This window comes from Odontesthes bonariensis, chromosome 10 (assembly GCF_027942865.1).
Source record: "Odontesthes bonariensis isolate fOdoBon6 chromosome 10, fOdoBon6.hap1, whole genome shotgun sequence".
NCBI classification, from domain to species: domain Eukaryota; kingdom Metazoa; phylum Chordata; class Actinopteri; order Atheriniformes; family Atherinopsidae; genus Odontesthes; species Odontesthes bonariensis.
Genome location: NC_134515.1, coordinates 14299656 through 14313521, shown reverse-complemented (window position 1 = coordinate 14313521; position 13866 = coordinate 14299656). Strand labels below are relative to the sequence as shown.

Genomic DNA, 13866 nt, shown 5'->3' with positions numbered 1-13866 from the left:
CAGCATGGTATAAATTTCCATTACTATGCTGATGATACTCAGTTGTACTTATCTATAAAACCAGATGAAACCAATAGGTTGGTCAGACTACAAGCATGTCTTAAAGACATAAAGACCTGGATGACTCAGAACTGTCTGCTTCTAAATTCAGACCAAACTGAAGTTGTTGTCTTTGGACCTGAGCGCTCTAGGGAGAAATTGTCTAGCTATATAGTTACTCTGGATTGCATTTCCTTGGCTTCTAGCTCTACAGTGAGGAACCATGGAGTTATTTTTGACCAGAACTTATCATTTGACTCGCATATAAAACAGGTTTCTAGGACTGCCTTCTTTCATCTTCGTAATATTGTTAAAATCAGGAACATCTTGTCTCAGAGTGATGCAGAAAAACTGGCCCATGCATTTGTTACTTCAAGACTGGACCTCTGTAATTCTTTATTATTGGGCTGTCCCACATATTCTCTGAAAAGCCTTCAGCTGATCCAAAATGCTGTAGCCAGAGTTCTGATAAAACTAACAGGAGAGATCATATTTCTCCAGTTTTAGCTTCTCTTCATTGGCTCCCTTCAGCATAGAATTTAAGATTCTTCTCCTCACATAGAAAGCTCTTAATGACTGAGCTCCATCATAGCTTAAAGATCTCATTGTAAGATATTTTCCTAACAGAGCACTTCGTTCCCAAACTGCAGGTTTACTTATGGTTCCCAGAGTTTCTAAAAGTAGAATGGGAGGCAGAGCCTTCAGTCATCAGGCCCCTCTCTTGTGGAATAAGCTGCCAGTAAATGTCCGGGAAGCAGACACCCTTTCCACTTTTAAGACCAGGCTTAAAACTTTCCTTTTTGATAAAGCTTATAGTTAGAGATCGCTCAGGTGATCCTGAAACATCCCATAATTAAGCTGCTACAGTCCTAGACTGCTAGGGGGCCTCATCTGTCACACCTTTCCTCACTTTACTCTATTTTCCCCCCGTTTAATTTCTCAAATGATATTATGTACAGGTGACATTAGTGAGGTCATTAACTTGCGTTTCCCTGTTCCAACAGGTATCCTTTGAATGGTGTTAGTGTTTTTCCCCTCTTTTCTGTCTTCTCAAACCCCAGCTGGTCGAGGCAGATGGCCACCCTTCCTGAGTCTGGTTCTGCCAGAGGTTTCTTCCTGTTCAAAGGGAGTCGTTCCTTTCCACAGTCGCCTCAGGCACGCTCAGGACGGGAGATTGAACTGAAGACAAGTTTCGGTGCAATCTGTTGGTTTCCAATCATTTGTGGTTCCATGATTGGTGGAATGAGCTATGAAGAGCTATAAGAATAGAGAATTCCCTTTCTACCTTCAAAAATCTACTTAAGACTCATTGCCTATGAGAACATCTCTTCTCCTAACGCACAACAAAGCCAAAACTGAATTTACGTCTTCAAATTTTCCATCCTTGAATTCGATTACCCCCCTCATCTCTTTGGATAAAAACGTCTGCTAAGTAACTAAATGTCATTTAGCAGATGAAATGACATTTATACAAATTTAAAGCTGGCAATGGATGACCAACCACATGCTGTGACATAGAAGCAGACAGCGACACCTGGTGGTTAAAGTAACAAAGTACACCAATGGTCAACATTGAGGGCAGTTTGCACTTAAATCATATAGTCTCAGTAAAAATTGGCAAAAATGAGTGAATTTTAGGATAAAAAGGCAGATGGAAAATGAAGACATCACCATTTCAGCTTTGAAAGAAATTTTCACAGCTGACAAAAATGCAGCAAACACCACAACTCTACTTTCAAATCTTTAATATCACAAAATATTTATAATAAGCCAAATTATGCACAGTGACAAATTTAGAAAATGAATGTAAATCGCAAAGACGTACCCAGAATGATAAGTTTGGCCAAAAAGAAAAATAAAAGAACATTAAAATCTTAAATATGTGACTGAGATTAAAACAACGTCTACAATTTCAATCATTCTTTATTCAACCAACACACAATTAAAGTGTTGGTAAAACCATGTCTGAAATGAAGATTTATCACATGCCAATCAAGTCATTTCATCATCTGATCTCCTTCCTGCCTGCACAAATCTTACATTCTACATTTCAACCTTTGCCGAATGAAAAAGGCAAGAGAGGGCACTGAAGGCGTGTGGATCTGAAGTGCTGTTATACTCGGAAGAAAAACGAGACTGGGAATAAACATCAACCGCATTCAAATAGCAGACCAAACACAAATCATGATATCAAAGTCAAGACAAGGAATGAATGCAGCAATTTATGTTAACAATTCAGCAATTTCCAATTGTTTTAAGATGTTTTAAGATTTTTTTTGTTTTTTCAAATGAATAAAAAGAAAGAAAAAAAGAACAACAATCTTTGCCTTTTATATTGTTCACAAAACTAAAACAAGCAGAAATACATGTTTTCACATTGAATGACGTTTAGGTAACCGGATAACTGAGAACATCACTGTGCCACACAAGCTTTTAACTTAAATTCCCCCGTTTTCCCCAATATCTTTCAGCAGCTTTAACAAGCTCGCATGTGCTCAATGTCGTACAATAACAGGACAAGAGAAAACTTTTTTTTTGCATTCAAACATAATTTTTTTCCCTCCAAGTTGTTGAAAGTTAGTTCTTTATATGCATCGGATCAGTCGTCATTGTTCGTGAACGGCAATCAGCGGCCACTCAGTGACGCCTTTAAGAGGATGACAAGTGTGCTTCATCCTGATTCCACTGTGGTCCACAGGTTTACGGATATGTGCTGCAGTAGCTTTTTACTGCAAGTTGAGACTTAACTGTGACTTGAAAACAGAAACTAAGCAATGGGAAGGGAGGTGATTTGTATTTTCTCACAATCAATTAAGGTAACGGGTAGCAGATGGTAAAATGCGACTGAAGCTGTCAGAAGCTCCACCTTTTCTTTAAGGTTTATGAGATTAAAATGCTTAAGTGTAAACAGGAATACAAAACCAATAACAACCTTTACATCTTTTTGCTCGTAATATTTAAATCATAGATCAACTGCAGAACCCTGGGGTTCATATGAACTTAGTTCTATAGTACCATCATCACATCTCCAGATGCTGGTCTCCCTAAAGGCTCTAAAACTGTCGTCTATTGCACATGTCCCTCCAAGAACATCAAATACTCTTGAGCTTAGCTGCTGGAGGAGACAATGTCACAAAGACAATGAGAAAAAAATAAAGCCAGGATACAGCGAAATGTGGTGAAAGGAAAGGTAGCAAAGAAGAGAGTTTGTGCGTTTGAGTCATTATAAAGGCGTCACAGTCTGTAACATTTAAAAAAAACAAAAACAGCTGGGAGAGACCAACTCCTAATTTAAGTTCTTAGCTGCAAGTGCTTCTGAGGACAGTTATGAAAATCATTTATCCTCCTGGCTGAAAAGGCTGAAAAAAATTCTGTCTAACGCAAAATGTAGCAAAAACTGAAATAGCTGTTCAGCATCTGATTATCTTTACCAAAAATATACAGGCTTCATATTTATCTTCTGATTGGATAAGTGGGAAAGAAAAAAAAAAAAAAAAAAAAAAGGAAAACGAGCGGTTCTTTTGAGACCTCAAAAAGAGTTCTGAGGTCCACCCACATAGACGTCAAGTTTGTCTTAATAAGCATTTGGAATATAAGTGGTATGTGTAGCTTTTTCTCATACTCTCGTACTGCGAGAACTCCACAAAGATGCGCGATGAGTAAGAGAAGCAACATTTATGACTCCCACAATGTTTCAGCAAAAAAAAACTGCCCGTCTGAAAGTCGAGAGGTTTTGATGCCATCAAATCTCATCTGTGGTCCCATCCGGAGAATTCAGCCAACTTCCCCAATAAGTGGCCAGCAGTTTGAACATATTCATCAAGTTTAAAAAGTTAACACAAAGACGTACTAGGAAATCTTTTTTCATCCTGTTTCCTTAAGCAGCTCTCGTTTGATATAAGACAAAATGTCAATCCAGGGTCACAAGGGCAGCCGGAACAGCATCAGGGTTAAATGGTGAGGTGCTTTTGCACACAGACCAATGCTGAGGAGTTTTAGAGTACAGTGTGTCAAAAACCTGTTCGCTCCGCTTGGTGCAACTTCCACGATCCTGTATTCTCTTCCATGGTCTGACAGGAAATGGAGCATTGAAAGCATCTGTGGTTGTGGTTGAACTATAGCTTCATGCTGCTGAAGTCCTTGGATAGACTCTGCAGGTAAGCATCATGAATGGCACTGAGGAAGTCTGGGTCATTCTGGACAAGGAGGGAGTGAACAAGAAGAATTAGCAAACTGGGAAATTTTACAAAAAAAGAAAAGACATTTCTGATCCTAGTTCATTTCTACCTTTTTAATAGGAGAAATAGAAAGTTTTTCAAAGTTGCTGGACAGTAAAGTCAGAACAAGAGAGGAGGATTACAAGCAGCAAAGGGTCCAAACCCAGACTAACTGCAAAGAGGAGCTTAAGCTACATACACGGAGTTCCTGCTCAAATTGCTGGGCTAACATTTGTATGATGTTTAATTGACGTTTAACATAAACATGAATGCTTTTGACTTTAAAAATAATATAGGGGAAAACTGGGATGGCCAACATTAATCACATGAGAACTTGGATTTCATTTTGGGAAGGACCCGAGAAGCTGGTGATAAGTTAAGAGCCCCAAATCAAATCTGCCCAAGAGACCCAGTAGAACCTGTAACCGTTTGATCGTTAGCTTAGGGAAGAAGAAGAAGAAGAAGAAGAAAAGAGGGGAAGATCTGACTGTGAACCTGAGGACATTATCCCACCCTCACAAAAAATGAGCTAATAGGCCAACTAAACCATGCATACCAGGATAATTTAAACTAGTGAATGGGACCAAAAACTTCAGGAAATAATTTCAAGTTAGAAGTGCAGCAACTTCCTTAAAGTCTTCAAACCAACTGTCATCTTTCTGTGACCTGGAGCTGCCCCCTGCTGGTCATTAGAAAGAACGCAGGCTTAATGCACCTTTGCATTTGCTTTTCTTAACAAACACTCTTTTATTTCAGAGTCAGTAAAGACACTCGGTTGTATTCTGCCACAAGATCTGGAAGCATCAATAGACAGAGCAACACCATAAATGACTTGGCAAATATAAAGATGAACAGATTATCCTGACTATCAGTAATGTTGTTTCTAGAGAGAAACTGTTAAAATATTTCTATGTATTTTCCCAGTGCTGTGACCACCCAAAATGAAAGAACAGCCAGTTTAATCATACCAGTGTGGAGGCAGAGTCTTAAAACGCAGACAAATTCAGCCAAGACTAAATAAACTGTTTTCAGTCTTTATCCGAGTAAACCAAATAACTCAACTAAAATAAAAAGATACAGAAGCTCCAGGAGAATACTTAAATAGCTATTTGAAACTAATTAGTCAGCTTACATAGATTTTTTTTTTTTTGTGAGAACTGAACAGTTTAGAAGAAAAAAAGAAATAAAAATGAATTTGAACTTTTGTATATAACAGAAAATGGAAAGGATGTGAGTTTCAGCTAATCTATCATTTATTTTGTCAATAATCAACTCTGAATAATTCTGTCGCAATATACTGTGCAGCTCTGGTTAGAGTCAACTGCTTTTGCTTGAACTTCTCCCAAGAGTGTGCCCTTTGTTTTATGCCATTGGTGTACCTTAATGAGGTGTATCAAAGTCTCCTGTAACTGTGTTTTGCTGCAGGGGACCGCTAAGGGCTCTACGGCTCCTCCAGAGGCTGACGGTGGCTCAGCGGGACCAGGAGGGACCACTGGTGCTGCTACTGCCGGGGTTTTATTGACAGACTGCTGGAAGGCGCTGGGGGAGAGAAGCAAAGAAGCGTCCGTCCCTGGAACAGTGAGTCCTGGACTCATGGGGACACCCTGAGAACAGAAAAGGAAGACAAAGAGACAACACACTGAATTACAAACTAATTGGCCATGGTACTGGGAGCATGAGGGACAGCACACTGATGAGGGTGACATTAGCAAACAGAACTGAACTCACAGACATTGGCTTAATCAGGTTTGGAGGCTGGGAGAAAACATCCATCTTGGGTTCTTGGAAGCTATGGGGAGGAACCAGAGTGCTTGGCAGGAAGTTGGGTGCTAGGATGGGTTTGTGGATGTCTGAATGCACGGCTGGTTTGAGTGTGCTGAGTATCTCGCTTCCCAAATAGGTGGCAGACGCTACTGGAGGCGGTGTAGGGCCGAGGGGGGCAGAATGATGCTCTGAGCCGGCTGGAGGCAACATCAGCGGGGAGACAGAGCAGTGAGACTGGGGGTCTGGCCTGGGGACCACTGACTGGAAAACTGGACTGGGGTTTATGACGTATGGCGCTGGGATGAGGGCGGGGGCTTGATGCCGCTGGTTGGACCCTGGATCTTGGGCAGCAAGATGGGGAGTGAAGAGAGGACTTTGGTGGGCTGGAGCAGGATATGGTTGTTTCTGGATGTAGGCAGCAGAGAGGTCACTGGTAGCAGTGTGGTTCTGTGCAGGATTGTTCGGTAGAAGAGACTCTTTAGGGACGGACGAGCCAAAGAGCTCCTCAACTGTGATCTGCTTCACCATTGTATGCGAGGTCTGGTGGGCAATAATTATAACTCTGTTAGCTCAAACAATCACAAGACGGACACAAAACTAATAAACAGCAACGTTAATACTAATTTAATTTCCTAAGCTGATAATGATTCTTGTAGAAAGATCTACTATGAGGATTTGTTGATTTTCTTTTCTGCATTACTGTAAACAGTCACTGCATTTTGACTCTTTGGTGGACAAAATAATCAATACGAGGACACCATATTATTCTGGGGAAACTTGTGACCGTTTGCTTTTTTAAATCTTTTTCTAAATTCAATTTATAAACGACAGCATAATTCATCAAACCACAGATGGTTTGAATTAAAAGCAATTGACTGCATCAGAATGAATGATAAACTCATCATTAAATATAATTCAATTTTCAGAATTACAACTAAAATTCAGAATGACTTTGACTTATCTTCAGCAGGACGATATACATTTTCCACAGCGACCTTTCATTGAGTGCAAACATCAGGAATATGACTGAATACGACACTTAAAAAGTTATATATATCCCATATTAGCTCAGCTGTCTTTCAGCTGCTTTCTGCATGCTGACAAAGCACGTTTCCCCTCTGTCATGTTCACAGTGATACATAGATGTCACAATGTCTGACGTAGTTATATTGCCATCCCAAAATGATATGGAGAAAAACCTGGGTGCTTATTTAAACACAAAGCCGACGCGTTCAGTAGACTTTGTGACACACACAGAACTTTGCAAACAAAAGAAAGAGTAAGCAGATAAAAAGTCGGATTTAAAAAAAGAAAAAGCTCTAACCTAGCTCTTTTCTGATTTAAACGTGTAAAAAAGACATTGCAGCTGACATGCTCCTGAATCGAAATACAGCAAATGTCTCTTGCTATCAAGTTTGTTAAGATCTATTGTCAAAAACTGTTGGAGTCAGCTTCTGCTCTCTTCGAGCACCTGTAGAGCAGAATCAGTACACAGAGCACTGACAGTGGTTTGTTTGCAACTTAACAAACATTAGCAGCTTTTTCTGTTGCCAAATGTGAACACAACCTTGGGATGAAACTGGACCCTTCTCACCGTCTGTTGAGGACCACAATGGTTTTCACGTAGAGTAATACAGATAAATGAATTTTTTAGTGCATATGTTTGTGTCATGCATGTACCTTTTCTGGCAGTGGAGCACCATGTGCACGTTCCATAACTGTGCTTATGGCTGCTTTCAGATTTGGCTCTGTAGACACATCTGTATCGCCTGACTGGGCCTTCACCACATACACACATACACAGATTTTTTTATTACATAAAAAGGCTGGTAAAGGATGGTACCACCAAGGCTAAAAGAAGCAAAGAAAATATATCTGCTCATAAAAAGATCAAAAATCCAGCCGTGTCTTCTCACTTTCTGGTATTCTTCCTTGGCTTTGCTGAGCAGCTCCAGGATATCAATGGGCCGTGGTTCAGCAACCCCATTGGTTCTCCCTGGTGCTGTCCTCTCTGGTGTCTTTCTCTGGGCATAGTCTGCTTCTTGTTTCACAATCCTGGAGGAGAGCGGAAGCATAAAATAAACTCCTCACCTAACAGATGTTTGTCAACTTTCAAACCTTTTACAGAATCCTTGATTAAAGTAAAGCGAATGCATAAAGGACGACAAAAAAAAAAAACTAAAATAATAAATAATAGCCCCCAATTAATAACAGACTTGCTTATATGTCAGCTTACTTACCTGACCATTAGCTGAGCAATGCGTTGACAGTCCCTCTTGTCATAGAACCAAATACTGTAGATACCTACTGTTAAAAAAAACACAAACAGTGTATTTTGGACTTTGTCCATTCTGGCTGCAAAGCAAAACAAAACAAACAAAACTCTTGACACATAAAGAAACTTCTTAGACAACCAAAGCAACTACTACTGAGCTTTAGAGTGTTTGGAATGAGTAAAAACATGAACCACTGAAGCTGTGATGTAGAACAAAAATCATGACTAATATGAGATCACCATCACCAGCAAGAAACGACCTGATGCAGAATGAAATGTAATGAAACAAACTGGAAATCATAAGTTTTTCGCTGAAACATTAGCTAGAATATATTCCACTGCTTATCTGTTGTTTGTGTGTGATGACATACTGGTGTATTGAAGCTCCCCAAGAGGCTGTGGTAACCTAGCAACCTGAGCGCCTGCCTCCCTGCAGCACCTGCTGCTACCTCAGGGAATATGAAGCAGTGTAAACAGGTGAATGTGTGTGTCTGAGCTTCGCCTCAACAATACTCTCTAAGTCCGAGTAGATTTGCCAGCCTTGAGAAGTGAGCTGACCGGGATTATAAGGAGACTGGAGCGAGACTCAAACCATCATCAACTATCAACTTTTCTGTGAGGAATCAACTCTCTCCGTGTCGGACTCGCTGCTCTTTAATCAAACTTCTATCTTGTGTCAACTCCTCAGAGGGAGGGGTCTTAAAATGTTGTGCATGCTGCTCTTTTGAGATGACAAACTGGGAAATTATACTTTCACTGGCACACCTTCATGTCAGCAAAACAACAAACAACTGACTCTGCATGCTGACAGAATTACTTTCCGAGACATAGTGGACATTTGGACTGATTCAGGAACAAATAGATGGAATAAAAACCAGGAGAAGATACCACCGGGAACCGTTTACTCCGACCCATCTTCCAGAGGAAACTTACAGCTGTCAGAGCTCACAGCCTGAGGAATACTGTCAATCAGAGGTGTGCCAAACGACTGTACATGTATGTAAATCTATCTTTCTGTGGCTCAACTCATTCTAAGGAATTAAAATGACACCAAAAGCAATCACGCTCAAGTGACGCTATCGGAGAAGCTGCTCTTAACGGAATACCAACAAGACTTATCATCATGTCCTCCATACCAGCCAGGCTGATAGGCAAACAAAGTCCAAAAGGGGAGCAGTCTACTTTGACGTTGACTCTGGCCATGCTGTTTTTTCTCATAAGCAAACAAATGGGAAAGCAATCAAACTCCTTGTTCGTTGCCTTGTTGAAACTCCTGTTCAGACTTTTAATAGATCACCTTGGTGGCAGCGGTGTCAGTTACTTTTTGAAGATCTGAGGAATTTTGTCATTCTTCCCTTCATCTTACTTTCTTAAGGCCAGTGGACATCATTGAATTCAGCCACCAGCAAAATCCCAACTTATAAACTAGTATAGATCAAGTAGCAGTCTGATTAACCAATCAGAACCCTAACTCTCTTTAGTTGTTGCTCCGATGCAGAAAGATAAATCTGACCAAGCTGAGCTGAAGCTGCCATTTGGTTGGCCAGCGTAGGCCATGAGCGACAAAGTGTTCCTGCTTAATGCGCCAAGATGCCAACATGACCTCAAGCAAAAAGGAGAAGAGATGTTCCACCGAACACTGGGGAGGTGTTTGTCGAAGATACTAAGAGGTACCGTTATAATCAGTCATGTGATTGTGACTGTGTATGTGTATGTGAGTGTCAATGAACATCATTAACACTGACAGTTGTAAGCAAAATTCTGGGAACTCCCAGTGCACTTATTTAAGCTTATTTTAGATGTGAAAACGAATGCAAAAAGGGGATGAAAAACAAGCAGAGGGTCTAAATAACTTAGCATTTAGCTTTTCATATTCTATAAGTGTACAAATGTATGCTTGGTGCCTTCAAAGATATGCACATTTACATTTTTCTTTAACAGAATCTTCTGTAACAAAGCAATGTTTTATAGCCGATGTATTTTGAAAAGAAATATGGTACTAAGAAAAGTTTGTGATATTCCCACAGATGGACAGATTTTTCATAATCTATCCAACTGTATTTGATATCTGAATCTTAAAACTTGCAACTCATTTGCTAAAGTGGCTATTTGGCTAGTAGCCACTGACTCTCTTCTGTTCTGAACTTCAAGAAACAATGAAGAGATTACAGACAAGACATTAGGTAATTTAAAAGAAATGCACTAGAGTTATGTTGACAGGTAAATTCTTTACGTTTCTCTCCTACACAGAATGCTTTCTGTGTAAGTGTTTCCTTTCTATAAAACACTCACAGTTGCCATTCTTGTAGAGCAGGAAGGGATCTTGCAGCTGGAACTCCAGATCTTTATTGATGGGCTCCACCAGGTTCTTTGTACTCAGTCGATTCATGATGGTGAATCCATGACGAGGGGAGGCAGACCTTCAATGGACAGAGGACAAACGTCACCTTCTTGATCCCACTTTACATACCCTTGTGCACAATATCAAGTTATTACTTTATTGTTTTTAATGACGAACATCTAGCAAAGCTTTGGACTTTAAACCTGTTTAGCAAAATGAATATGCTCAGAAGTAATCCAATTTAAACACATACATCACATAACACTTCAAATGAAATATAATCAAGTATTGTAGGAAAAGTTTAGTTACAATTTGGTTTGATTTTTTTCAAGATGGAACAAATATAAAAAGACATTTTAATTGTAAGTAAATATTTTACAGTTTAATTATTTTGTTTGGTCGTAAGTCAGGCGTCTTGAGTTTTTTTTTTTTTTTTTTTTTTTTAAAAAAGCAAAGAAAATCTCTTTGTCCTTTAATTGATTAGTGCACTAAGAGGCTTATATCCTAAATAACAAACATTTGAATTTATCACCAAACAGTGTATAGTTTTTTTCGTTTTCAGAGCTATGGGTATAATTCATACAATCACACAAAGATGACTTACAGTTTGTTTACAAGGACCGCGGCCTACACACGTGCGCGGAATACGTCAAATGACAGCGTAAAGATACGTAACGATAAACAAGTAAACAACCTTCACGGAGCTCCAGATAAATTACAACAGATACATGTTTGTACGTACCTTGCATACACAAACAGGGTACCTTCAATGTCCGTTTTCTCCTGAAATAAGAAATTATATTCTGAGACACAAACAAACAAACAACAACCGCTAATCCAAACGTGCTGAATGATGGGGGCGACTACAGTTAGCCCAACGAGCCATGTTCAGTTAGCTCCCGTAAAATGACGCTGAACTATTAGTACTAAACGAACTTATACATGAGAAGAACTGAACTACTAGTAAAAATAAAAATCATCTGAGAATTTTGGCAGGATAAATTGTCCAAATCCTGGCTATTTCTCTTAGTATTTTATTTATTTATTTTTTTCTAGAGAAGCTATGCTGCTAGGTTAATTTATAGATAGCTTTGCTGGATTTCCACTTTACTGTTTCAAGTCTTAATCAAACTTACCCATTCATTCGTTTTGGAGTTAAAGGTGTAGAGAGCCACCTGGCCGGTTACATCGAGCAGTCGGTGTATGTACGGATCGTGTCTTTGCAGCGCTGCTAAACTCATCATATGTCCAGCGTTTATCGTCTCCATCTTGGATGTGATTGTTGCTCCCGCACGGACGGATTTCTGCAGACACTTATAACTTCCGGCGTCTCAGCGTTAGAACAAATTCCCCTGCGAATAATTTGTTCCGCTGGTATTAATATGAATTGTCATTTGAAATTTCCTAAAGTAGCCCTCACCTCTTTGTAGAAAGTGGTTGTGTTCCAAAGTGTCTCATTGATTATGATTTATACACTTCAGCAATTCAATTCATACATATAAAAAATGAGGCTATAAAAACAGCGCCTTTATACTGATTTTATACTTATTTTTGTGTCAATAGTATGTTGTCTATAAGGATAATAAAATATAACGTCTATACAAAAACGTTTGTTTTTGTTACTGACCTTTGTCTTTTTAAGATATATGCAAATTATTGCATTTTTAATTCAATAAAACATAATTTGCTCAATCTAAACATAACGTTTCATAAAACTTGTAATACAAAAAAAAAAAAAAGAGAACGTGTAGGTATTTGAATAATCAACAGGGAGTTTTAAATAGGAAGGGATCAATATTTTAAGTGTAAACTCGTGGTTAAAAGTGTGTATCTTTTAAAATCCACAACTTTTTAAATAATTTTCTTTTTAAAAACCAGAAATGTAAAAAGAAGCCTTTTTTTGTATTTATATTATTACGTTTTTTTAATTATTGAATATTGTTTAAAAAAAAAGAATCAAAATCTTGTTGTTTATCAATCATAAGTCTGTTGACAATATTTTCTGACATTTCTTTTTTTCTATTGCTGAGCGATATCCACGATACCCACTAAAAACTCATGTCTTCAACATGTCATCGTGAATACAGCAAAAAAAAAATGCACTGGTTAAAATGTAATTTGTCACATGTGGAAGTGTCAGGGATATGCTTTTTCAAAAGAAAACAAACTCTTCGCCTGTACTGTAGTCTCCTTCAAATGTAATTATTTCAATTCATTCTAATTTACTAACTAATCTATTCTATAGCATATGATATTCTGGATATTCTGAAAATCTGCACAAATATATTAATCAAAGCCATTCTGAACAGTCAATGTTACATTTTAAACCAAAGATTGACTCAAATTGCCTCCCAATTAATGCCCAGGTACCTAATATGTAAATGCAATATATCTTTGTCGCAGGGCCCCAGTATAGTACTTCCGTTAGTCGTAATGAAATCATAAGATAATCGTCCTTACATTTAGGTAATACAACCTAACCAAAAGCAGAGTCTAAAGTCAGAATAACCCTGAGTGTGTTCGAGAATGCATATTCAATGTAATTATTTTAACAGAATACTTTCAATTCGTATTGTTAATTATCTGACCCAGTTGGGCTGCAGCTGTCTACCTCACCTGCCTCATGTAATGAAGATTGGCGCAGGGATTAGAACCGCAGGATTACGCACCACCGTGAAACACTTTTATCCTCCGTACAGGCACAGGTAATCCAATCACGGGTAACCTTCCAGCAGAGCTCTAAACAAGTCATTTCCTTTCGAACCGCCGTGGACAGAGCACAGAAAACGGCACTATGAGGCCCCAGCGAAGAGCCAGGTGACAGAATGCCGTTCATTATAAGGGGAAGACCCCTGAGGGGTAAGTCCAAAGACCTGGGACACAGCGTGAGTTTATCCATGTGGATATGATTAAATATTCATCTTAAAGAGCAACCAGCTTGGTAAAGTTATCGTCATGATAACCTGCTATTTATAAAATTCCCCACAGATCTGTCAGCTTCGGAACGTTTAGGCTGAACTAAACTCCATATCAGATACAGATCAAGGCGTACACAAACTCTGTTAATGTAATGCAACAAGTAGGAATAATTACTGACATCTTGTGAGTTTTGTTTTAGAACTTCTTGAAATGATTTACAAAACTTTCCCTTTATTCGTCCTTTGAATTGTGTTACAAACAGCATAATCAAAAACATCTGGCAATCATAGAAAATAGTTCTAAATCTCTAA

At 38.9% G+C, this 13866-nt stretch overlaps 2 protein-coding genes across 3 annotated transcripts in view; one reads left to right on the top strand and one right to left on the bottom strand.

Moving 5' to 3' along the window:
- Positions 1–1767: 1767 nt before the first annotated feature.
- dcp1a (decapping mRNA 1A) lies at positions 1768–12158 on the bottom strand. Of its 2 annotated transcripts, none has more exons than XM_075476357.1 (9): positions 11773–12158; positions 11379–11419; positions 10588–10715; positions 8261–8324; positions 7937–8075; positions 7701–7799; positions 5985–6560; positions 5636–5860; positions 1768–4235 (listed from the first exon to the last, which is right to left on the bottom strand). In XM_075476357.1, exons 1-9 carry the CDS (start codon positions 11902–11904, stop codon positions 4155–4157), a joined length of 1485 nt encoding a protein of 494 aa, XP_075332472.1. In that variant the 5' UTR covers positions 11905–12158; the 3' UTR covers positions 1768–4154. The 2 variants fall into 2 exon arrangements, with proteins under 2 accessions (XP_075332472.1, XP_075332471.1); XM_075476356.1 differs by having other exon boundaries at positions 8261–8327; positions 11773–12156.
- Positions 8777–13866, top strand: part of cacna1db (calcium channel, voltage-dependent, L type, alpha 1D subunit, b) — an 82607-nt gene continuing 77517 nt past the window's right edge. Inside the window, exon 1 of the mRNA XM_075476358.1 lies at positions 8777–9965. Coding sequence (XP_075332473.1) covers positions 9851–9965 — 115 coding nt within the window. The 5' untranslated portion in view covers positions 8777–9850. The remainder of the gene's footprint in view (positions 9966–13866) is intronic.

Excerpts from the sequence above, each read along its gene's own strand:
- dcp1a (XM_075476356.1), bottom strand. The coding sequence starts at position 11,904 with ATGGAGACGATAAACGCTGGACATATGATGAGTTTAGCAGCGCTGCAA. Across the intron at positions 7,800-7,936 it reads CCAAGGAAGAATACCAGAAA|GCCCAGTCAGGCGATACAGA; the intron begins GTGAGAAGACAC and ends TATGTGGTGAAG. Across the intron at positions 5,861-5,984 it reads ACCTGATTAAGCCAATGTCT|GGTGTCCCCATGAGTCCAGG; the intron begins GTGAGTTCAGTT and ends TTCTGTTCTCAG.